The sequence below is a fragment of the Pelodiscus sinensis genome, chromosome 3 (genome assembly GCF_052426305.1).
Source record: "Pelodiscus sinensis isolate ZL-2025 chromosome 3, ASM5242630v1, whole genome shotgun sequence".
NCBI classification, from domain to species: domain Eukaryota; kingdom Metazoa; phylum Chordata; order Testudines; family Trionychidae; genus Pelodiscus; species Pelodiscus sinensis.
This window is the reverse complement of record NC_143054.1, coordinates 103936563-103961713: the sequence shown is the minus strand read 5'-3', so window position 1 is coordinate 103961713 and position 25151 is coordinate 103936563. Positions and strand designations below refer to the sequence as shown.

General features: G+C 42.5%; 1 protein-coding gene across 5 annotated transcripts in view; it reads right to left on the bottom strand.

Annotated features, from left to right (window-relative positions):
* PHACTR2 (phosphatase and actin regulator 2) overlaps positions 1-25151 on the bottom strand; it is a 197826-nt gene that overhangs the window by 2586 nt on the left and 170089 nt on the right. For all 5 annotated transcript variants that reach the window (XM_075924329.2, XM_075924328.2, XM_006139329.5 and 2 more), the window contains 5 exons: positions 24179-24335; positions 22180-22235; positions 10899-10960; positions 7808-7945; positions 4292-4368 (listed from right to left, as the gene is read on the bottom strand). In XM_075924329.2, the coding sequence (XP_075780444.2) occupies positions 4292-4368; positions 7808-7945; positions 10899-10960; positions 22180-22235; positions 24179-24335 (490 nt within the window). The remainder of the gene's footprint in view (positions 1-4291; positions 4369-7807; positions 7946-10898; positions 10961-22179; positions 22236-24178; positions 24336-25151) is intronic.

The following is a 25151-nucleotide window of genomic DNA, read 5'->3' as shown; positions in this document are numbered from 1 at the left end:
AGGTTTAACCTGTAGTAATAACCTATAGGAAGTAGTTCCTTTATCTTCTCATCCCACCAATGAATTTTACAACAAATCATTTCTGACCAGCTGCAGACTGCAACTCACTTTTAATCTGTATTTCCTATGTGGTTCTTTTTTCTTTTAAATGAATAATTTATTCTCTGGTGCAGAGTCACTTGATCATTATACCATTAGATCACACCCTACTTTTGCTTTTTCGGTCCAGTGTTAGTGGTGACCAATGCCTCTAAATTTTTCCATCCATGTGCATAATAAATTTTGTTATGTGCACAGAAGCATATGCAGATATCTACCATCAGTAGAAACACATACTGCTGGCTGTGGGCACTCTGATAATCAGCTGGGCAACATATGAATCTCTCCTGAGTAGTCACCCAAATACTCAGCTTACAGGGTACAGGCAGTCCCCGGGTTACGTACAAGATAGGGACTGTAGGTTTGTTCTTAAGTTGAATCTGTATGTAAGTCGGAACTGCCGTCCAGATTCAGCCGCTGCTGAAACTGATCAGTTTCAACAGCGGCTGAATCTGGACGCCAGTTCTGACTTACATACAGATTCAACTTAAGAACCCCAGGCATCCCCAAGTCAGCTGCTGCTGAAACTGGTCAGCGGCTGATTCCAGGAAGCCCGGGGCAGGGGCTTCTTGTAGTCAGCCACTGGTCAGTTTCAGCAGCAGCTGATTTGGGGACGCCTGGGGCAGAGCAGCTGGGGTGCTGCTGGGTTGGTCCAGTAGCGCCGCCGCTCCTCGGCGCTACTGGACCAACCCAGCACCACCCCAGCTGCTCTGCCCCAGGTGTCCTGATTCAGCTGCTGCTGAAACTGATCAGCAGCGGCTGAATCAGAACTCCTGGGGCAGAGCAGCTGGGGTGCTGCCGGGTTGGTCCAGTAGTGCCAAGGAGCGGTGCTGCGGGACCAACCGGCAGCGCCCCACCTGCTCTACCACAGGCCCAGGGCTTTGCTCCACGTCTCCCTGGTCTGCTGGGGGGGGGGGGGCACTAGCTGCGCCTCTCCCCCCCCCAGCAGACCAGGGACACGGGGAGCAAAGCTGCAGCGGCGGCGGGGTGCCGCGCCTCTGAGGTTTTGCTCTGGCAAAGCCTCAGAGGCGCAGGACTCCTCCGCCTCCTGGCTTTGCTCCAGGTGTCCCTGGTCTGCTAGAGACGGTCCCCAGCAGACCAGAGGCACTGGGAGCAAAGCAGCAGTGGCGGCGGGGTGCTGCGCCTCTGAGGCTTTGCTCTGGCAAAGCCTCAGAGGCACGGGACCCCTCCGCCTCCCCAGCTTTGCTCCAGGTGTCCCTGGTCTGCTGGAGATGGTCCCCAGCAGACCAGGGGCACCCGGAGCAGCTTTTCTCGCCCCGGAGGTCGAGGTGGCAGGACCGCTGCGCTCTGGGCGGTCCCGCTGCCTGTGAGCTCCGGGGCGAGAAAGCCCCGTTCGTAAGTGCGGATCCGACTCGGGGACAGCCTGTATACTGGAAGTAAACCACATCAGCTATATTCCTTTTAACAACAGGGGTTTGAGGAGTCTGAAGAGCTTTCCTTTCTTTCCAGAATTGTAATCCTAAAACATTTATGCCTGATTCTGCTCTTAATGTCAATGTTTTTTCTCTAGTGTTACTCCACTGAATCCACTCCTTCTTGCCACAGACCAATCAGAGGTATATCTACACTTCATTCCTCTCTCTCTCTCTCTCTCTCTCTCTCTCTCTCAAGAGGAATGCAAATGCAGACACTCAAAATTGCAAATGAAGCTAGGATTTAAATATCCCGCGCTTCATTTGTGAAATCGCGTTATGGTGCGATTGTGAAATAGCACTATTTCGAGAGAAAAAACGGGGTCATTTCAAGATAAAAACCTTCCCTTGAAATAACCATGAAGAGTAAAGGTTATTTCGAGGGATGGGTTTTATCTGGAAATAACCCCTTTTTTCTCTCTAAATAGCGCTATTTCGCAATAGCGTCGTAACACAATTATCCAAATGAAGCGCGGGATATTTAAATCCCTGCTTCATTTGCAATTTTGGGTGTCTGCATTTGCATTCCTCTCTTGAGACAGGAAAGAAGTGTAGGCATTCCCAGAGAGAACAGGGAGAGGGCACTTTGGAACTGGAGTCTTCCTCAGACAGTAGCTCCTTGAGAACCATCTGGATTCATTGACTGAATGCTCCATGGGTACAACTGGCATCTCTGTTTTTAACCCTACCCTTAAATAGCTTTTTCACTGAGTTGCTGAGCTGGATTGCCTCACATTTCTGGGCCCAGCTTCTGAAAATCCTAATGTAATCTGTGTCCATCAACTGCTGTTTTCAGTGTTGGTGACAAACACTTCCAAGTTCTTTTTTGGTGTCTCTTGTATAAATATGTGCTAATTTTCCCATATAATTTGTAATGATTTAATCAAGAAGTTACAGTCCAATTGTATCAGCTCACAGCACAGCTGAAGCACAGCACAGCACAGTCTCTCTAGCAATTCACTTTATATTGCACTTTTCAACACCTATATTTTTACATATCCTAAACACCAACTGAAATACAAGAACGCAAGTCATAGTGAGCCAAATGGAGAAATGTTAGTTATGCACTTGGCCCAGTGATCTGCATACTCATGAGGGGCATTTTCTAATGGTCTATGCCAGTGGTTTTCAAACTGTTCTGTGGGCCCCTTCAGGAAAGCCGCATCGTGCCGCTTTGTTTACCTAAAGGCTCTATAGCCATGGAGCCTCATGGCTCTCATTGGCGCTGGTTCGCTGGTTTCAGCCAATAGGGGAGGGGGAGGGGAGAGCTGCGAGAAGCAGTGGCATTGGCCATGCTGCTTCCCACGGCGTCCCTTGGCTGGAAACAGTGAACTGGAGCCAATGGGAGCCATGAGGCTCTGTGGCCATGGAGCCTTTAGGTAAACAAAGCGGCACAGGTCTGCCAGTAGCTCTGGAATAACCCTCTGCCAAATTTCAAATTCCTGCTGCAAATCATAGAGATGACAGAGCTCCTCAAAGAACTGTCAGAAAAATAATTATAATGGGAATTGTCAGGCAACCTAAATAGACACTACCACTTTCCCTATAATGATCTATTTGATACAGTGGTCTTCAAATATCAGGGCCTTGTTTATTTTAATACAATAACAATATATTGACTAATCCTTATGGTGTTGCAGTAGCTTGAATGGAAAACTGGATTCTACTATTAGTACCTTCAAATTCTGAATTTAAAATCCATTGTAAAACTCCTATTAGCTTCACATCAGTTTTGTTTGATCTGTACCCAGCAAACTATTTTTAGTCAAAATTTAAGGTTATTCAGACATGCCCTTTTAAAGATATGTGATTTAAGAAAAACAGGTATTAATCATGATTGGAAAATGTTTAGTTCTTTTTTGACATATCCTAGCTGCAAGATAATTTATCCTGAATACTTCATACAGGACTTATTTGAAATATCTTGTTGAGATCTACAGCACAGGTCCAAACAGAGATGCATATTACAAATGTTATTTGTGTCAAATAAGCAATGTTAAAATGGAATGTCTGAATCTGGCAAATTTCCCAAAGATTGCTAGGAGCTCTGGTGATTGTTAGAAAGCTCCCCAGTGTGAGGATGGACTTTGTGAGGTTTCAGGGGGTAGCCGAGTTAGACTGTACAGGATAAACTTAAAAAACAACAAACAGTCTGGTAGCACTTTAAAGACTAACAAAACATGTAGATGGTATCATGAGCTTCGTGGACACAGCCCACTTCTTCAGATGACCGGAGTGTAGGATGTTCAGAACCATCCCACACTCCGGTCATCTGAAGAAGTGGGCTGTTCCCACAAAAGCTCATGATACCATCTACATGTTTTGTTAGTCTTTAAAGTGCTACCAGAGTATTTGTTGTTTTGTGAGGTTTGTTGGACTGCTAGTTTAATTCCAGTGCTCCAAAGCACTCACTGACACAGACTTTCATATGCATTGGTTCTGTGGAAGCAGGGCTCTCCTCCCACACATGCAGATTGTTAATTTCATCTGGGACATGCTGAATCCAATAAAATGTATGAAAGGATCATTTTTCAGACTTCATAAGCAATCTTTTCCATTTAAAATCTAATCAGTTCTGGTACCCTTATTGCCATATCAGTTATGTAGTTTCAGTGTCACATCAGCAACACTTGGAAATCCCACCAGCAAAGGGGTCAAGGAATTAATTACAGTACAGCTCTAGAGGCCTGGGAATGGCAGAGATTAATATGACACATTCACTTCTCATTGGCTTTACACCAAAAGGTACTTTTACTCACCTTGTAAACTGTCGACTTTCCTCATGTACTTCCATTTCTGTGCTTTTAAATTCATTCAGTTCTTTCCGTATTGCTGCCTAATTAAAAACACACACACATCAGAAAAGTGACCATCTGTAAAAATATATTAACAGAACAAGTGCCCACTCCTATGTGATACAAAATACCCTCATCTATTTGTTTTCCATTTACTTTTCACTTAAATCCTTTCATGTAATCCATTACTCTTGTACACTTTGATCCTAAGAATGTAATGGCTCCTTTGATTACAGTTATTTAAACAAGTAAAACCATTCTTGAGAAAGCCATAAGAAAGTGTCTGGGGCCAGAAAACTCCTCCTCCCAAAATATGGCACTTGCTACAAAAGAAGAGGGAAAGAGAATTTGTTACCCTTGACAGCCACCTGTTTAGTATGCATCTGTAAAGAGATTATCACAGCATACAACCCCGGAGGGGAGGATGAGTCATACTTCATGCATAGCGATTGCATAAACTGAAAAATTCCTATAGCTCCCAACTGGAGACAAGATTTTAGGAATGGGAGATGAATGCCACTTTTCAAATGGAAATTAGTCACTCAGTTTGATCAGTTTTAGGTAACATTATATTATGTTTGGATATCCCAAGGCTGTGTTTTCAGCTAGCAGATACTAAAGAACAGCAGAAATTCAGCACAATATAAAATGTCAGTCCTTGATGCCTATGTAAAACAGCAGTAATCAATTTACCTCACTACATAATTCATATAATTTCTTAAAAGGCCAGCACTCTACACACACAGGTATTGCTATAAATGCTTTTGGTCAAAATGTATAAACATGTTAAACTACTGCTTTCAGGCCCTGCTGTTCAGTGAAAGGTTTATTCTCTCTCTCCCTTCAGTGTTTCAGAAACAAGTAACACAATTTGAGTAATCCTCTAAAAAGGCATCTAATTAAAAGAACAATGTCTTCCAAAGCAGGACAGAATTCCAGCATGATAAGATTATGCTGTGTCATCAGAATACCATCTCCTAAATTACAGATGGGGAACCTTTTTGGGGTCGGGGACTGCTGACCCACCTAAAATCAGTTGGGGTCCATACAAAAGTGAGAAGCAAAAAAAGAAAAAAAAAAACCCCACCTCACTGACATGGCCCCAACTGAGAAACAGAAACACATTCCCCAACACTCCCCTCACACAACAGAGCTGAGGAGAGCCCAGATTAGCAGATTTTGTGGAAGGAAAAGCCTCCAGGCAGTGCTTTACTGTGCCAGCGCAGAGGAGGGGGAGCGGCAGTGTGCGAAGCCATGAGGCAAAGCTTGTAGATAGGATCTGACGCTGGCTTTTGTCCAGCCCCCAAGGCTTGGGGTTCTTCCTCAAACAGCAGGGAGTCCCTGCTGGTACTCCAGCCACATGGGAGAGCGGGAAGCTGTGAGAGGGGGTGTAAGGCTGGAGGGTCAGCACGGGGTCCCCAATGTTAGGGGAGGAGCCCAGAACCTCAGGGAACTAGTTTCAGGGAAGCCAGGGGCTGAATCCAGCCCTCAGGCCTTAGGTTTCCCACCCCTGAAAATGATAAACCTTGTACTCCAGCAGGGGACTGACGTGCTTAACCCCAGTGATACACCAGCACAAGGCTGCTGCAATAGTAAGGAAAAAGGCATAGCTCAGATATTGCACCCCCACTGTTTTTAAGTGTACACCATATTGATAGTCAAGATACCAGAGCCATGAGTCCACAGAACAGATATAATACACGCTTCTGTTCACTGATATGTTTCAATGGGACCTAGAAGGCCTATTTCTAGGGAAAAGAGGAGTCTCCATACCCACTGGACCCGTTGCCTGTTTGCTGAGACTGAAAACATGGAGACCAATTTAGACCAATTTGTGGCAACTGTTCTGTGGAGACCTGTTCATTACAAAATAGATTGTGATTAAAAATATATTTCAGGCAGTAATAATGTATGCAGTGTTGCTGTAGCCATTTTGGTTCCACAATATTAGTGAGAGAAGATGGGTGAGGTAATATCTTTTATTGGTCTTTGTCTCACAGGTGTTAATAATGACTTTCAACCACTATTAGCAAGACCTGAGAAGGTGACCTACAAATGAAAAAGTTCTACTGCCACAAAGAATGATCAAACCCTGCAGCATTTTGCTCTGCTGTGGCTTGAGGCCTCATCTATACTGATTTGACCTATCCATGCTAGCTACCAGTGTAATTCATCTGGTGCAATACCCAGTGCAGACTTTGCTACAGCTACCGCTTCTCAGGTGTTTTGTTACCTCTAGGCTAGAATACTATAATTCACTGTACTTGGAGTGAACTGTTAAGGTCACTTGGAAGCTAAAATGAGGTCACTTGGTAGCTAAACTTCCACTGCCTCCTGAGTAGGAGCATATGACAGGTGGGAATGGTTTCTTATGCTCTGCATGCTGAAGTTATCTGCAGCCACAAAGAATGAAAATCTTCTGTTCCCAGACTTTAATCCATTTTTTAGCAAAATAAAGCCTGGCCTATTTTTAAAACTACTTATAAGTAAATAAGAAACCGGATAGCTTCTCTTACTGTTTAAACTCTCTACTACCTAGTTAGTCTCTCTGCTCTCTTAGGGTATGTCTAGCCTACATGGCTCCATTAATGGAGCCATGTAGATGAGTTTACTAGACATAGGAAAATAAAGCGGTGATTTAAATAATTGCTGCTTCATTTACATCAAAATGACCGCTGCGCTGTGCTGATCAGCTGCGCTGTGCTGTCTGGACGCGCCGTGGTCGACAAGGGAAGCCTTTGTCGACTGCTCCGTTATGCCTCGTGAAATGAGGCTTACCGGAGCGGTCGACAAAGGTTTCCCTTGTCGACCGTGGTGCGTCCAGACTGCCCCGCTGTGCCACTAAACATCTGATCAGCACAGCGCTGCAGCCATTTTGATGTAAATGAAGCGGCGATTGGTTAAATCGCCGCTTCATTTTCCTATATTCATTTCCTGTAAACTCATCTACATGGCTCCCTCGACAGAGACATGTAGTCTAGACATACCCTTAAATTGCAGGGTAAGGATGCACGATTTTGGCACTAAAGTCTGAGTTTATTCCCAATGGTGCATGCGTGCAGTTGGTCATCTGGCAACTCTAGTGATGATGTATTCATGTGGTCAAGCATTCTTACAGTAATGGGAGAGTCCATTACATTTCACTATAATTAGTTTTAAAAGAAGCTCTTAAGGTTCAGTCTGCAGAAACTTTGGTGGAATTCCAGGGACTGCAACTAAAAGTGGATAGCAGTGATTTAACTTGCCTAGGAAGGATTTTTAAATGTGCAAGAGTCATCTCTGAACTGCCACAAATAAGCTAGTAAGTAAATTTTAATAGTTTTTCTATGTGTTTTCCTATATGTATTGTACCATGACAATCTCATTACCTCAAGAAGATGTCATGAATGATATTAGTGTAGAAGGATTGAAAATAAGATTCGATTTTTTTTTGTAAATTATGGAATTCAATCTCTATTATCATCTTTATTTGTCCCTTGCCTTGTCTGCAGGAGTTAACCGCGCCCAAGGCTTGTCTGCTCGGCGATCATAATCCGGGGACTCTGTAACCCCCACATACTCATTGAAGCGTAGGATTCTTCTTGCCTGCAGTTCAGCCACGGTAGGCCTCAGACTGAGCTGTGAACAAGAAGTGGGAAAGAGTAAATTGAATAAGCCAAAATAAAACCTAAAATATGGTGTAACCTCAAGAGAGCATTAAAGGTATTTCTAATCAGGGTCACTTTCAAGAATCTAAAAAAAGGCACTGTCTTGGGAATATCAAACAGGAACTGGAAAGCTTTGCAACCTAGTTTCTTAGACTATAAAATTAATCTTTGTTAGGCACAAAAAATCTTGACAGATCATCTCTTGAACATTAATTTTTACTTTGCTATAGTGGTGCTATTTAATCTATTAAACAATGCTAGATTATAGGTGCTAATGTAACCACATCTGTTTTTCATTACAAAAAAGAACAGGGTTTTGATGGGATTGTCTAAAGGAACTAAAAGGAATTTATGAATCAGAGATTCTTTATTATGATATTGGCCCAAATGATCTGAGTCATCCCAATCAAGGTACAAATTAACTAATTATTTTAACAGTAAACAAAATCTGCCTTTTCACATACATTTTTGAAAGTATAGGAAAATTTTGTCATATTAGGACTTCCTTGTCTCAAAAAGGATACTGCAAAACTGAAAAGGATACAGGGAAGAACAATGAAAATGATCAAGGGTCTGGAAAAAAATTTCATCTAGAGAGAGATTGAAAAGGCTGGGACTGTTTACCTTAGAAAAGAGATATCATGATAAAAAATAAAATAACAAATGGAATAAGGAATGTAAACTATAAACTTCTATAAATGAAATTGAAAGATTATAAATTCAAAACTGACAAAAGGTAATACTTTCATATGGTCTTGATAACCAATTTTAGTGATTTAGATGTACTTAATGGGACAGAAGGACTATGCTGTTGTCCCACTAAGAGCTCTGACAGACTTTGTGCATCACTGAGGCTGTGTCTAGACTATACCTCTCTGTTGACAGAGATGTAGATTAGGCACGCCAAAATTGCTAATGAAGCAGGGATTTAAATATCCCGTGCTTTATTAGCACAAACATGGCCGCCGTTTTTTTTAAAATGGAGCTTTTTCAAAAAAAACCCTGGCAGTCTAGACATGGATCTGTTGAAAATAAACCCTTTTTTGACAGATCCTGTAAACCTCATATTTGGAGGAATACAGGCAGTCCCCGGGTTACGTACAAGATAGGGACTGTAGGTTTGTTCTTAAGTTGAATCTGTATGTAAGTCGGAACTGGCATCCAGATTCAGCCGCTGCTGAAACAGATCAGTTTCAACAGCGGCTGAATCTGGACGCCAGTTCTGACTTACATACAGAATCAACTTAAGAACCCCAAGCGTCCCCAAGTCAGCTGCTGCTGAAACTGATCAGCAGCTGATTCCAGGAAGCCCAGGGCAGAGCAACTCTGCCTCGGGCTTCCTGTAGTCAGCGCTGGTCAGTTTCAGCAGCAGCTGACTTGGGGACGCCAGGGGCAGAGCAGCTGGGGTGCTGCTGGGTTGCTCCAGTAGCGCCGCTCCTCGGCGCTACTGGACCAACCCAGCAGCACCCCATCTGCTCTGCCCCAGGCGTCCTGATTCAGCCGCTGCTGAAACTGACCAGCAGCGGCTGAATCAGGACGCCTGGGGCAGAGCAGCTGGGGTGCTGCCGGGTTGGTCCAGTAGCGCCCAGAGCGGCGCTGTGGGACCAACCGGCAGCGCCCCAGCTGCTCTGTCACAGGCGTCTGGAGAAAAGCCTAGTCTGCTGGGGGGGGGCATACTAGCTGCGCCCCCCCCCCCACCTCAGCAGACCAGGAAGACGCGGGCGGCGGACCGAGACGCACCGCGGTCCCACCGCCTGGGTCCTCCGCGGCTTTGCTCCCAGTATCCCTGGTCTGCTGGAGTGGGGGGGGGGGGGCGCAGCTAGTACGCCCCCCCCCAGCAGACTAGGCTTTTCTCCAGACGCCTGTGGCAGAGCAGCTTTGCTCCCTGGTCTCCCTGGGCTGCTCCGCTGCCGGCTTCCCCGACCAGGGAGATGCGGAGAAAGCCCCGGAGTACACGGGTGGCAGGACCGCGAGGTCCCACAGTCCGTGTCCTCCAGGGCGAGCCCCGTTCGTAACTGCGGATCCAAAATAAGTCGGATCCGCGTAAGTCGGGGACTGCCTGTACAGGATGTCAAAAAAGAGTTTATTTTTGACAGATCTGCATCTAGACTGCTGTTTTTTTTTTCTGAAAAAGCTTTGTTTAAAAAAAAAAAGCGGAGGCCATGTTTATGCTAATGAAGTGCCTTGAGGGCGGGGGGCTGGACTCGATGACCTCTTGAGGTCCCTTTCAGTCCTATGATTCTATGATTCTATATTTAAATCCCGGCTTCATTAACAATTTCGACATGCTTGATTTGCATCCCTCTGTCAACAGAGGGATGCAGCCTAGACGTAGCCTGAGACACAGTGGGCGGAATTTTCTATCTGCTACCACTGACATCAGTGGGAATTTTTTTACCAATTTACCACTGACTTCAATGGGGACAATCCTGATGAGAAGAATGCAGTATGAGCTTCCATCTGTGATAGGCAAGCTTCACAGGCTTGTGTATGGGATAATCCTGCAGGCTGTTTAGGACCCCAACATTTTTTCAGCACTTACCTAACTCATGGATTTTCCAAGAGGCAAATACCTATAGATGGGATTGCATGGGTGTGTGCATATGAGTTCAGGAAAACTGGTACTCCTTTCCCCCTTGTCCTCCTGAACACACTTGCAAAGGCTAACCACAATCAGGCTCCACATTTCTTTCAAAGATACAATTCAGCCTTCTAAACATATTAGGGAAAATTAGAAATATTGGGTTTACACCAAGGATTATTTTAGTCCTATCTGGTTTTCTAACAGAGTTCACATTATGGGGAAATGGAGACGGGAGAGGGAATTTTGCCAGTATGTATTATTATACTTCAGAATAGTACAGAGAGAAAATCTTGTCCCTTATTATTCCCACAAGTATCCTACACATAAAATGTTTTATCACCTTTCTGCTGAGTCTGCGTTTTAATTCCCTCCTGGCTTCCTGTTCTTCTTCTTCATTCTTTTCTGTTTTGGAAGAGAGGAAAAAAGGGATGACTATTTAAGGGACTATAACTGTATATGGCAGTAAGTTCCAGGCCTTAGAATACTGGTTTATACATATTCATATTTGTAAGCTACCCTATTTTTGAGTGAGTGTTCTCATTGCCTTTCTTTGTCCTTTCCCATTCCCAACTCTTCAGCCTTCCATAATTATCACCCTCTGCCTGGAAGACTGCAGAGAAAGTTACTGTCATTTGTACTCTGTGAAATAAAAAATAAGAAGTTGCCCAGCTGTGTCGCATACCTGCCAAGAGACTAACGTCATCATTGCCTTTATTCCCATGGCCCCATTTACCCTAGTTTAGACTCAGAGTTTAACTGTGTTTACTAGGGCAGAGAAAATCATTTACAGTGAATAACTTATCTGATGAACCTAACCCCCTTTTTTTGTTTGTTTTTTCGCTCACAGAATATCCATGAACAGATAGCAAATTCCTTCAATTTATTTATTACTGGAAATTATTCAGTGAATTGTTTTAGTTAGATTCCATGGACTGATCATTAAGGGCATGTCTACACTACAGAGAAGATCAAAGCTGCCACTGTCAATCTTCCAAAATTCGAATTAACAGGTCTAGTTAAGACAGCTAATTTGACCTGTGAGGGGCATTCTGATCAATGCTGGTAGTTCTGCTTCCATGAGGAGTAAGAGAAGTCAAAGGATGAGTGATCCCCCTTCGACTTCCTGCAGTGTGGACAGCGCCAAAAGTCAAGTTAAGGGACTTCGACTTCAGCTACTCATTTAACGTAGCTGATATTGTGTATCTTAATTCAACCTTGTCCTGTAGTGTACACATACCCTAACAGTGCTCAATGAGCATGTGATTTTCATTATTTAACGTTTCTTGGTTAACTGTGATCAGTCAGATCAATCACAATTTATTATTTCTGTGTCTTGGTCAGATGAGGCCAAAAATTGCATATGCAACTTTAAAATTTCAGCAGATATTTGTGCATGTGACTGAAATTGGCTTTCCAGAAACTTGTGTGGAAGTAAAAACTGATTGCCTGGATGTCTGTGGAAAGCAAATTAAAAGAGGGTACAAATATGGGTGCATATTGTTTTAATTGTTTTAAACTGATGAATGAAGAAAATCAGTTGAATTATTTGCCCAACTCTGTTGCTTATGTGTGAGTTTATCTTTACTCTGAATGAAATATTCCAATCAGAGATGTTGGCTGAACTGCAAAATTCAGATATGGATCCACATTTCTGCAAGATAATGAATTTGTACTGAGGGTTTTGGTTCAACCTACCAATTCTAATTCTAAGAGAGATTATCTGTACACATGGCCAAACTGTGCTAGAAATGACCTAGACAAATTGGAAGATTGGATTAAAAGAAAACTGACGAGGTTCGACAAGTGCAGAATCCTGCATTTAGGATGGAAGAATCCATAGGTACAGATTACATGAGTGTTCCCAATATTGATGGGTGCCAAGCACCCACCGGCAACTCCTTTCTCTCTCCCCAGTGCCTCCCAGCCATTGGTTAGTGCCTTCCCATGCCTCCTGCCCATAGCAATCAGCTGCTTCATGGCATTTGGGAGGCTTTGGGATGAAGTGGGGAGCAGTGAGGATGTAGCATTCTCAAGGACCCTGGGTGGGCAGGGAAAAGGTAGGGAAGGAGTGGGGCCTCAGGCAGAGTTGAGGTTTAGAGTTGGGGCTCCCCAGCACTTTTGAAAGTTGGCACCCAGGCACTGCTCCAGACTGGGGACTAAATAGCTAAGTGGCAATTCTGCAGAAAAGGACCTGGGGATTACAGTAGATGAGAAGCTGTTTATGAGTCAATAGTATGTCCTTGTATATTGAGCTGTATTAGTGGGAGCATTGCCAGCAGACTGAGGAAAGTGATTATTCCCCTGTATTCAGCATTGTTGAGGCCACATCCAGTTTTGGGCCCCCCACTGCAGAAAGGAAGTAGACAAATTAGATAGCATCCAGTGGAGGGAGGGTGATGAAAATGAGTGGAGGGACCAGAGCACCTGACAAGTGAGGAGGGATTTGATAGCAGCCTTCAATTCCCTGAAGGGGGGCTCTCAAAAGGATGGACCTAGGCTGTTCTCAGTGGTGGCACATGACTGCAAAAGGAGCAATGGTCTCAAGTTGCTGTGAGAGAAGTCTAGGTTGGATATTAAGAAAACTATTTCATTAGGAGGGTGGTTGGTAAAGCATTGGAATGGGTTTTCTAGGGTGGTGTTGGACTCTTCATTCTTTCAGTTTATTAAGGCCCATCTTAACAAATCCCTGAGTGGGATGTTTTAGCTGGGGTTGATCCTGCTTCAACCAGGGGATTGGACTAGATGTCTTCCTATGATCTCTTTCAACTTCAGTCTTCTAATATTCTATTTCATAGAGCTTAGCAAGTTCACGTAACTTTGCCCATTTATTAGCTCTTATATTTATGATAACCCATGTGGAACTGATTGAATTTTAAACAAACTTCCCTTTGTAATCAATAACCATAATATCTACAGTTATTAAACAAGATCTGTCTCAGGAATTAATTCACTTGGTTTCAGCTCATGTAAAAGAGGGTGCCATATACAGGAACTGGATCTCTTGGGTGTGATCTCCGCTGCAAGCTCTTCATGAGGTACATAGCACAGAAGAGATTGTAATTTAATGCACACAATGTATTGCGCCTGTTTTGTTATTTTCTTTGTGGAATTTTTGATTATTCATAACTTTGAATTTTCTTGCTTGTCTAAATCATTGTATGTCCTAAAACACGGTAAGAACCTCTATATAAGAAATACGGCGTTCACATCACTGAATTTATATCACAAGGAACAGTTATTAATCATTCAGTTTATCTGATCTCTGTTTATCTAGATCACCAGTTCAAAAAACTGTAGGTCAGGACCCCATTTTAGTGAAGTCATCAGGACTAAAACTCAGACTTACTGGGACCCATGGCAAAAGCCTGATCCCCACCATTTGGGCCCAAAGCAGAATCCCCATGGCTTCAGCCCTTGGTGGTGGGGCTCTGGTTATAGGCCACCTGCCTGGAGGTGAAGCTCTTGGACTTTGGTCTCTTGTCTGGGGTGGCGTAGCTCGGGAGGACTCAGACTTTGGTTCTCTGGGGTCCTGTAGCTATTTTTGTTGTCAGAAGGCGGTCATGGTGCAATGAAGTTTGAGAACCCCTTCTCTAGATCATAATTCCTTTAAATTCGGGTTAACAGTGAACACAGGATTTGCTGGACCTTTAAGGAGGTCAGAGCTGCCCCCTGTGCCACCAAGATGAAGGGACTAAATCCTGGGATTGCACGGTCGAAGACTGTGCCTCAGAGCCAGGGCTGTTGGAGAGCTTGAAATCAGGGAGAAGGCTAAATCTGAGAAAAGAGCAGAGAGATTCTCCTTAGCAATGTGGCAGACAGCCTGAGAGTGTACACCTTGAAATAAGCAAGCTAGGAAGGTTAGAAGTAGGACTGGCCAGAAAAAATTCCATTTTGTGGATGATTTTGAGATTGTGATATTTATTTTTTAGTTTTGCATCAAAGTGAAAACGAGAGCTTTTGGATTTTTTAAAAAGTACCAGAGGTAGCCCATCCCCCACTAGTAATAGCACCATGGTTAAAGATGTGGGAAACCCAGGCTTGAACCCCTACTATCCCTGATTTCGAGCAGGGACATAGGGACATAAAACAGGATCTCCCAAATCCCAGACAAGTGCTTTAATCACTTGGCTATTTGATGTGGGTGTCTCCACACCCTGGTTCCTTCACCTGAAATTTCTTCTTGACCCTGAGAAACCTTCCCACTGAATTTTTATTTGACATGGATAATGTTCTTGCAGAACGTTTTTGATAAATCTAAAGAAATGTATAGTTGAAAAGCTCCTGAACATAGCTGGCTGGAAGCCAGTCTGCTGGAAAAAAGCTCCAGCAGAAGGGAACAGAGACTCTCCTTAATGCCAAGCAGAGGTTCTTTGGAGTGAGACCTGGAGGGAGTAAATGAGCTCCACCAGGAGACATCAGGGTCAGGGTAAAGGACATGGTTTACATTTTAAACTTATGTTGAACTGTTTTATTTGGAGAAATAAAAACAAGCCACAAGAAAAAGGTCTGAAATCCTGCGGCTTCTTAAGAGTTCTTTGATGCGCTGGTTGAGGAGCTGGTTCACAGAGGTTTTGTCTACACTATACAGCTTTTAACAACGTGGTCGTGTCACTAAGCTGGGCAGTATAAACGTTGCTTGTCATTTTTGCTGACAAAATACTTCCACCCTCTTGAGTGGGATTTGCGCTATTGACAGAAGAGCTCTTCTGCCAACAAGCTATTTACACTACCACTTGCCCTGGCAAATCTTTTATCTTTTGAGGAGAAGGGAGTTTAAATTTTGTTGCTCAATTGGCAGTGTAGACTTAAGGCACTCAACACAGTAATTCATGCATAAAATATCCCTTTCATACTATAATAGGGTGGCTTGCCCCTTCAGGGTGGGAGGGTTAGGGCTAGCCAACCCTGATTACAGAAAGAGCCCCATCTGGGAAGATTAGGAATGTAAGGTGGTTAACCTATAAAGAGCTGCAAAAGGCAGCTCTTAAATGAAAGGAGGAAGCTCAGGATGCTGAGGAGTCTGCAAAAGCTTCTGCAAAGCAGCCCCACAGACTATGGGAGTTGCTCATGGCAGGGACTCCTAGGGCAGATTCAGCCCAAGCAGAAGAAAGACTGGAAAGGCCACAGGCAGGAAGGGCTGAGAGGAGGAAGAGAAAACCGTGTGTTCGGACTATGGGATTTTAAGTTTTATAAAATAAACTCCAAATATTACTAACCTCAGACTTCAAGGAGAGATGGTTTTGACCAAGGAAATGCCCGGGTGAAGTTGGATGTGAACAGGGAAAAACAGAGACAGGCTGCCTATAGCAAAACTCTAGATCACAAGAATATGCATAGGAGATAGTTAGCCCATTACATGCACCAAGAAGACCACAGATTGTTTTACTGCAATTCAGGGGTGGGCAATAATTTTTAATGGGAGGAGGGAGCCACTCCAAGATTTTGGCAAGTGGTTAAGGGCCATATTTCTATCAAAGGGAGGTTGGGGATCTAGGACAGAGGTTGGGTGCAGAAGGGAGCTTGGGATAGGAGAAAGGGATGCAGGAGGGGGTGTGGAGTCTGAAAGGAAGTTTGGGTGAAGGAGGGGCTTGTGATCTGGGGCAGAGGCTTGGGATGCAGAGTCCAGGAGGGAGTACGAATGCAAGAGAGTATTCTGAGGGAGGGACTCTAAAAGGGGGTGCAGGGTCTGGGAGGGAGTTGTGACCGGGGGGAAAGGGGTACAGAGAGTTTGAGTGGTGGCCTGGCGTAGGTAATTTTTTATTTAGGCAGCTCCCAGTCAGCAGCCCTGCAGGAACCTGAAGGCTGCAGTGGCAAGTTGCTACATGTGGCTCTGCTCTGGGCAGGGTGAAGAGGGGGAGGTGGGGAGGTAGGAGGCTTCACTGGCAACGAGCAAAATTTCTCAGCTGTTATTGGTCAGAAACTGGCCAATAGGAGCTAAGAGATTTTGCTGAGGGGTGGGACAGAGCTTCCCTGCTCACTCCCAGAATAGGCAGTCACATTTAAAACGGCTGCCTCTGCACTATCCTGAAGGGTCCCAGCAAGGCAGCTGTGGACTGGATCCAGTGGTGTGGTAAGCCAGATGCGCCCCACTGGCAGCCTCTTGCCCACCCCTGCTGTAATTCCTACTGCTTTTAAAACAATTCTTAGCAATAGAATAGCAGTTCTGTTTTCTGTAATTGGCCATTAGAGGGTGAGATTTTGAAAGATGCCAAGTGATTTAGAAGCATGAGCCCCATTGCAAGTCAGACAAGTGTGCATCAGTAGGCACTTCAGAAAAATTCCACCTTAGTGTTAAATTCAGGCTGCAGATATGAATGTGGCTGACTTGCCCAAACCAGCGTATATAGGCATGCTGCAAAAGCAATGTTAGTGGGAACCCATTGTGGCTGCTCTCCACCCTAGAAACGGATATCATCTGTATGTGGTCAAGAGTTAAATGCACACACCATCTCTCCAATCTGCAAGTCCTATTCTGGAACGTCCCTTTGTAGCTCAACCTACAGATGACCTGCAGACTGATCTCCTCTGGTTTGAAGGGCAGCTGGAATTTAACCGGAAAAACTATTAATTGGTTTCCTTTGTGTCCTGGCTGCTGCTTCTGGAACATGGATGAAGACATTGCCCAAGCCAGAATTTGATCATAGATTACAGGAATTTAAAATTGGTGTCAATTATGGGATATTGTGATGTCTCTTTATTTCTTCTTAGAGAAATAAACATCTATGCCACTACTGCTACAGAAAGCCCTGGCATTTTAGACTCTGGCATTATTATGGGACTTTTAATTCACCACAAAAAAGATGAGAAGAGAAATCTTTCCACATAAGGGTTGTTCTGTTTTCAACTATAAAGTAATCCAGGAGTGTAAAACTGAACTTTCCACTGAGTCCCTGTGGGGATTAGCTATGTTTAGATTACTTTGTAGGATTGCTAGGGAAATGAAAAAGATGACAGACAAAGCGCCAGGATCCTGGAATGCTCTGGAAAGCAAAAAGCAATTTCTGTTTTTTTGTTTTCACATACAAAGATAATCATTAATATTCCTTCACAAGCACCAAAAGCTACATCATGTTTCTAAAAAGCCAGGTTTGGCAAGAGGACAGACACATTATCTAGCTGCTTCACTATTCTTCACAGTTACAGAAAAAAACAACCGCTGTAAACTGGAGACCTTGTGAGAGTTGAAAAAGCTTCCTTGCTGTAATGCAATACTATAATTGATTCAAGAGTGTGAATCTAAAATGTTTCAAAGCAAGCATGAAAGAAACCAGCCTGCCCTAGAACTCATTCAAATTACTTCTTAACTTTCATTTTTAATGTGGAAGGATACAAAAGTCTGGATTCTTATACACACTTAGCCAAGTCTCTGTGATTTAGAAATCGGACTGGAATCTCAGTCCCAGGATTTCCAGTAGGTCCTGGGTTAGCTGAAACTATAAACATAAAAAATATCTTTTGATATAATAAATCTTTGCTTTAGCTAATGGTGCAAAAAACCAAAGCATTTATACTTTTTTGAACCTTATAAAAGATTGGGATTCAATTTAATTATGGCAAACATTTAGATCACTCTACCCCAAATGTATGCTAAAAAATAAATCACAAATTTTACCCAGCTGTAGTACTGCTCAGTTGATGGGCAGTTCTAACACTAACACAACCCCCCTCAACAGGATAAAATCAGCAGGAAGGAAGCTTTATGAAAGAAATTCTGACTCATTCACAAATCCTGCACACAACAATACAGGAATGTAAGAGATGTAAACATTTCAGAACTGTCCATCGGAAGCCGGCAGAATAAACCCATAAACAAAACATTTGGTTTAAGAGCTAAGAGTTTTAGTTATGGGTTAAGGGCACTGTCAACATAAGTAACAGACTTAGTAGACATTTAAAAGATTGCTGTTAACCTGTAGTAAATTTAAAAAATAAATACAAAATAAGCACATGCAGCAAAATGCATGTGCTGTAGAGTGCCCGATCCACCTTTTCTAATAAAAAATTCCTAATGTTTTTCTCCTTATTCTTGGAGCAAGACCCACCCACATATGCTGGGAAAATGAGAGACCGTGTAGGTGAGAGTATGTTTACACTTAAAATGCTAGGCGTAAACACTCACTAGGGCAATGGATTCTCCCATTGTTGTAGTTAATCCACCACCCCTGAGGCTATGACTATACTTACAAGTTTACAGTGGCACAGCTGTACAGATTATAACTGCCGCTGTATGAATGTTTATGTATCCGCATTATGCTGGCAATAGAGAGCTCTCCTGTCAACTTAATAAAACAAGCTCAATGAGCGATGGCATCTATGTTGGCAGGAGAATATCTCCCACCAACACAGTGCTGTGCACACAAGTGCTTATGCTGACAAAACTTATGTCTCTCGGGAAGGTTTTTTCAAACCCCTCAAGTGACATAAAGTTTGGCGACATAAGTGCTAATGCAGATACGGTTTGAGATGTGGTAATTAGGTTGACAAAATAATTCTTCCATTGACCTACTGATATTCAAGGGGGGAGGAGGTGTTAGGTAAACATATCTATGTTTCCATGAGTGTGGATTTTTTACACCCCTGAGAGACCTAGCTATATGGATACATTTTCATTGTAGACTAACCCTCCTTCAAATCTGGCGAAGGTAACCAGAATGTCCAAGCTAATTTCAAGATGGGGAAGATTGGTAAGCATAACAATCATACATATACACTCTGTAGCAGAAATGAAGTGGGCAATTAACACCTCTGCAGTTGTAGAACAATGAAAGATTAGTAGGCAGGAAGGTGTGTTACAAACTGTGATAATGAGCCATAAAAGAAGCACATTGTTAAAACCATAGCATTTAGTGTCCAGCAGAGTTATAAATTTAAATTCCTAGGCTTGTCTTTTGACAGAAAATGACTGTTTATACTATGAAAACAGTGAAAGTTACTTTACACAAAGGGCTGTCAAACCCACAAGATATACAAGCTTAAACTAGAAAAATCTTTTTCTTCTATTGATCTCTATGGGTATGTCTACTCTGCAACACTATTTCAAAATAACTAGAGCTATTCCAAAATAACTTAGTCCGTGTCTAAACAGCAGGCAGCTATTTTGAAATAGTGTCAAAATACTGTCAAGCTGGATGACTTCTTACTCTGACTCCTGTAATCCTCATTGTATGAGGAGTAAAGGAAGTTGGAGGAATAGTGCTCCATTTCGAAAAAAGCGCTGTGTAGATGCTCCCTATTTAGAAATAAGGTATGCAATTGACATAGCTCAATTTGCGTAGCTTATTTCAAGGTAAGCCCTGAGTGTAGACACACCCTATCATATATATTGATCATTGGTATTAAGTGAAACAGTAGCAGATCAAAAAACTAGTTCTAGGTGTGATTATTAGTTTCTGTCCTTTGACATGTTGATAGATTTTTCTTTTTACACCTGGATGGGGAAAGTGTACCTGGTTTCCTCAAAGTCAGCAGAAGTATCTTGTGACATACTGCGACATGTTTTTAAATGATTTTTCTCATGTGGTCAGGGATTAAATTCAGCTGGAGCTGTCCAGAGAAAAACTCTGGTAAATATTTTCAAAGTCTTGAGGCAGAAGCTCTGAGCCCCACTGTCTCATGCAGAGCAGAAACCCTAAACCCCAGCACTGCCAATAGGGAAGAAACCCACAGCCTTGGGGCTCCAGGAAATACTGTATTAGAATTTACACGTGGTTCAGTGTCTGCTGACTGTTTATCAGATTTGTATGTTTATGCTTTGCAGTTTATCTTTATTACATCTGACAGTGTAAAGCAGAGCTTCAAAATTTTGCACATTACAAAACGTATTGCAGATCACTCATGTCCAGGAGTTTGTTGAACATTCTCCTATGTACCACAGTGTATAGCAGAGAACCAGAAGTTAGTGTTTTTGTAATTATCCTACTTATCCCTGAAGAGGCTCATGATGCCAGTGGTATTTTATCAGCATCATGGCTTCCCTGAAAGCTGATAACTTTTTTTTCCTCTCTCTTTTTAAAAATGTGTTAGACTAGTCAAGTGATATTGCCAAAGTCACCTGGACTTCTCAGGGCATGCCATCCATGTCTTCTTCTCTTCCTCTCTTTCACTCACGTGTTGCGTGTATATATGTCTAGATGGATTCCAGGCATGAAACAGCTGACTATGTGCTTGAAAATGTAGCAATACGCGCATTGTATCATTTATGTCATGGTTAAAAAAGTTCTACACTCCAGCATGTCTACACTCCAGAGTTTTTGCGGAAACACAGCTGGTTTTTTTGCAAAAACTCATGGAGCATCCATACCTCAAGCGTGTTTTGGTGCAAGTATGTCGAAAGATCAGAGAGTTTTTTGCACAATTGGTAATCCTCATTCTACGAGGAAGAACACCTTTTTTGAGCAAGAGCTCTTGCGCAAAAAGGTGTGCATGGATGGGGAAAAGGGTTTTTTTTGTACAAGAAGAGGGAAGAGGAAAAAGCACAGGTGCCCTGGTGGCCATTCTGTCCATAGTAATCTCTGCTTACTTTCGAGAGAGCATCCAGGCAGTCTGGACACTCTCTTTCGCAAAAGCGATCACTTTTTCAATGAGCTTTCTTGTGCAAAAAGCCTATAGTCTAGAAGTAGCCTCCAGGTCTAGATATGGACAGGGGAAGAGTTTGGTTGCCAGGGCTTCTAAACAGATTAGCTTTCCTGTTATTGTTGTCATTTATTATTCAGATACTCATGGAATCCACAGTATGGTAGATATTGAGCATTCACAAAGGATGACACAAGTCTCTGCCCCAAAGAGCTTACCCGTTTAAGTCAGTAAGCAGTATCAATAATGAGGCAGATGGGCAAATAATAGAAGTATGTGCAATATACATCATACACATTTTCCCCAAGAATTAAACAACACTCCAGCTATACTCTGCCTAGTCAGGTTGACTGGCCAATTTTTTGTTTATGTCCTGAGGAGTGAGTGGCAGCCTTGCATGTCAGTTAAGCCACGGTGTTTCATGCATGTAGACAAGTGGAAAAATGAGTAACTATAGTTATGGGAGACACGGATTTGAGGATGGGAAAGCCAAAGGAGCCCAGTAATACTAATACAGCTTTAGGGAGCCAATGGTTTCTTTTGGTTTCTGTGACATCTTTAAGTAGTTTAAGTGTATTGTCTTTTCTCCTCCAGGATGCTTCACTTCTCTTTTTGTTCTTTGTACTTCACTCACTTGTGTCTATCACTGTTGGAGATCACAGAGTATTTCCCTTCCTCCTTACAAAAGTTAATGGGGAGTGATTAAAAGTATTAGGTAATCCTTTAAAGGTATTTTTAAGTGTCTGATTGATTTTTATAACAGTAAGGGCATATTCTGCAGTCACACTCATGCAGCTCCACTGAAATGAAGGGAGAGATTATGGGTATGAACGATGACTCAGTTTATCTTCCTAAATACAGCCGGCATTTACTGATACCATTACAGATTTATGCTGGGTCTGAGGTCAAGATGCTGTTTCACCACCCAGCATTTCTCTCTAGGCATGAATCTAGCATTTTATACTCACAGACAAGGTTCCTAATGAGTTCCACAGTCGTGCTTTTCCCCCCAGAATTAATAATTACATTAATCTGCACAGAATACTTACGTTTCAGGATGTTTCTCTGCTCTAGCTCTTCAGTTGTGGGCCTCTGGCTAAGTCTCCTGGGAATACAAATCAAATGACCATTTAAAAGCCAAAATTTCTCAAAAAAATTTATTGTTTTAACAATAAAAAGAGTCAGGTGTTTTATTAATGTCTGCAATGCAACTCCTTTAATCAGTCTTTCAAATATAATTAGCAGTGCTATTCATTTTCCACTCCAAAGTTGATGTGCAACTGCACAGTTAACTTGAATGCAGTTTCTACAGATGAACACACACGCACTGGGGGTACGGCTACATTGCTGTTTTTTTGCGGAAGAAGATATCCAAATCGCGCTCACATTTGCAGATTTTCATTTGCAGAGAAATGTCGGAAAAATCCCCTCTTCCGCAAGATCCTGTAATTTACGAGGAATAAGAGGTCTTGCGAAGGAGGTTTTTTTTCCCCAGACATTTGGGCCCATCTACACAAAACCAAATAGCAGCAAAACTTCTTCCACAAAAAGAATCAGAAGAAGATATGTAAATGTGAGTGCAATTTGTATATCTTCTTCTGCAAAAAACTGGCAGTGTAGCCATAGCCTAGATACTGAGCAGGCATATGTCTGGTTTGGCCACTTAGACATGACATTGACCGGTGTGTGGATGCAATCATGGTAAGTGAGTTTGCAAACCTTTTTTAAAAAGGCTTTAAATATTCCATTTTGGGATCTAGTTTTTGTGAAATATTCTGTACCAACCCCCCTGTAATATATTGTAATATATTGTGCTGCTGTGGGAATACTTTCATGAATGTATACATTCTTTCTATTTCATGTGTTTTTAACTAGGGATGTGAATGTTTAACTGGTTAACTAGTAAGCCTCACCCTTAATGGGTGAGGATTAGCATTTACAGTTAACAGGGCATGGGGCTGCCACAGGGCCTGCTTTGGGAGGGGTGGGGGAGCGCTCCAGCCCAGCCAGAGCAGTTCCCTCCATCTGTGATGGGCCCAGCTTGGTTGCACCACAGGCAGGAGCACTCCAACTTGGCGGGGAGTGGTCCCCATCTGTGGCCGGAGCCTCCCATTCACCCCCATTTAACTGGTTAAGGAAGAGGCTTACTGGTTCACTGGTTAAATCTCACTATCATGTATGTGTGTGTTAAAGTAGTCCATATTAATGGACATTTTCAAGTGTGCACATAACTATCTCCATCTTACAGAGTTTGAATAAAGTCAGACAGAGTTAAAAATGAGTGATTTAAATCTGTATAACATTCACTCATTGTGACCAGTATATAGAAAATTCGGACCTCATCCAAAGCCCTTTGAATAACAATATTAATAATATAAACAATATAATACCTAGCTCTTATATAGTGCTTTTCATCACTAGTTCTCAAGACTTTCATTGACTTCAATGGGTTTTGAATCAGACCCTTAAAGTGCCACGTGCTGACTGAAATGTTAAAAATTTAATAAGAAAAGCATTAAACTTCATTGTGAAATTGCAGATTTACACTCCACTTTAAGTATAAAGCTCATCATGAAGATAACCATATAGACACTAGGATGGTTTAATAATAATCCATCATCCATTACCAAAATGCAGTCACCTCTGGGAGTGGAGCACATCAGTACCAGCAATTGTACACAAGACAGCTTAGGACAAGAAGTTAAGAACAGTGCTCTCAGTTTAAACTATGGAGGAAATGTAGGTAAGCACAACATAATGTTTGGAGTTAGAATTTGGCCAAGACACCAGTGATAAGGCCCACATTCATATTATTAAAGTGCCCTATGAATCGCAAACAGTGATACACCACACCTACCATTAAGGAATAAAATATTTTTTAATCTGGTTCTCAAGTTCACAAAATAATAATAAGTACTTATCAGGTGCTCACAGACATAACAATTCAGATATCCTGCACCAAATACTGTGGATGCTTTTAAGATGTGATGCCAATGATCTTGTTTCTTTCCCTACCTCCCAAACCCATAATCAGATTGCAATGGATACCTCACTAGCTTCGTTCCAATTTGATGTCTGATTTCCTGCCTCTCCTCCTCAGAAGTACGCTGCAAGATGTTTTTGTCTTCCAATTCTTTTTTAGATGGTCTGTTGCCAAGTTTGATAGCAAGAGTATCTCTACGACGGATTTTACTTGCCAAAGCGCCTGAGGAAAAAAGGAGGGGGGATAAATACTTCATTCACATTCAGGTTACAGATGCAAACTCTCAGCAAGAACTTTTAATACATCCCCACAGCAGCCTCTTTTTCCATAAGCAAGAGAGGAATTTTAATTAACATCAGAAGAAAAATAGTTTCAACTTGGTTTATGAAAATAAAAAGCTGAAGGACTCAGAAAAGAACAAGCCGACAGCCAAGATATTAGAAAGCAGCGAGTAAGTTTATAAGTGTCACTCTTCATCCCTGAAGTGATATGATAAAAATGAGAAATCTGGGCTTGAGTCTCCCTGAAATCTGATACTTTATAGGTTACTTTATTTGCTTTTTAACAGTATTTTTAGCAAACTGCTTCTCTCAAGCCTTACACTGTTCAGTCTCATTCTCCTCTTCTCCTTTACTCTCTCATTTTTTAATGCGACTTAGCACTTTTATAGGGCTTTTCATTTCAAAGCACTACAACAAGAATAAATCAATTTTTTGAAGTGCATTTAGCGCTTGTACTGTATTTTAGATAGCAAGTGGTGGGGGCTGTCATCCTCTATTCATCTGAAAAAGACACAGCACGGACAATGACAATGGAAGCTTTCCAATGCTGCCCAACCAATACACTTCAACTAACTGTGGGACCAACACTTTTTAGGGATGTGAAGGTATTTCATTCTTCACAGCCCATTCAGCCCTTGCTTTTGCTCTGTACGGGTGCCAGATAAATAATGTGATGGCAGGTTTTGGGAGTGTAGTCACTTGTACAGTAAGAATAGATCTGAGGCTGCCATAACTCAGGGTATGTCTACACTACCCT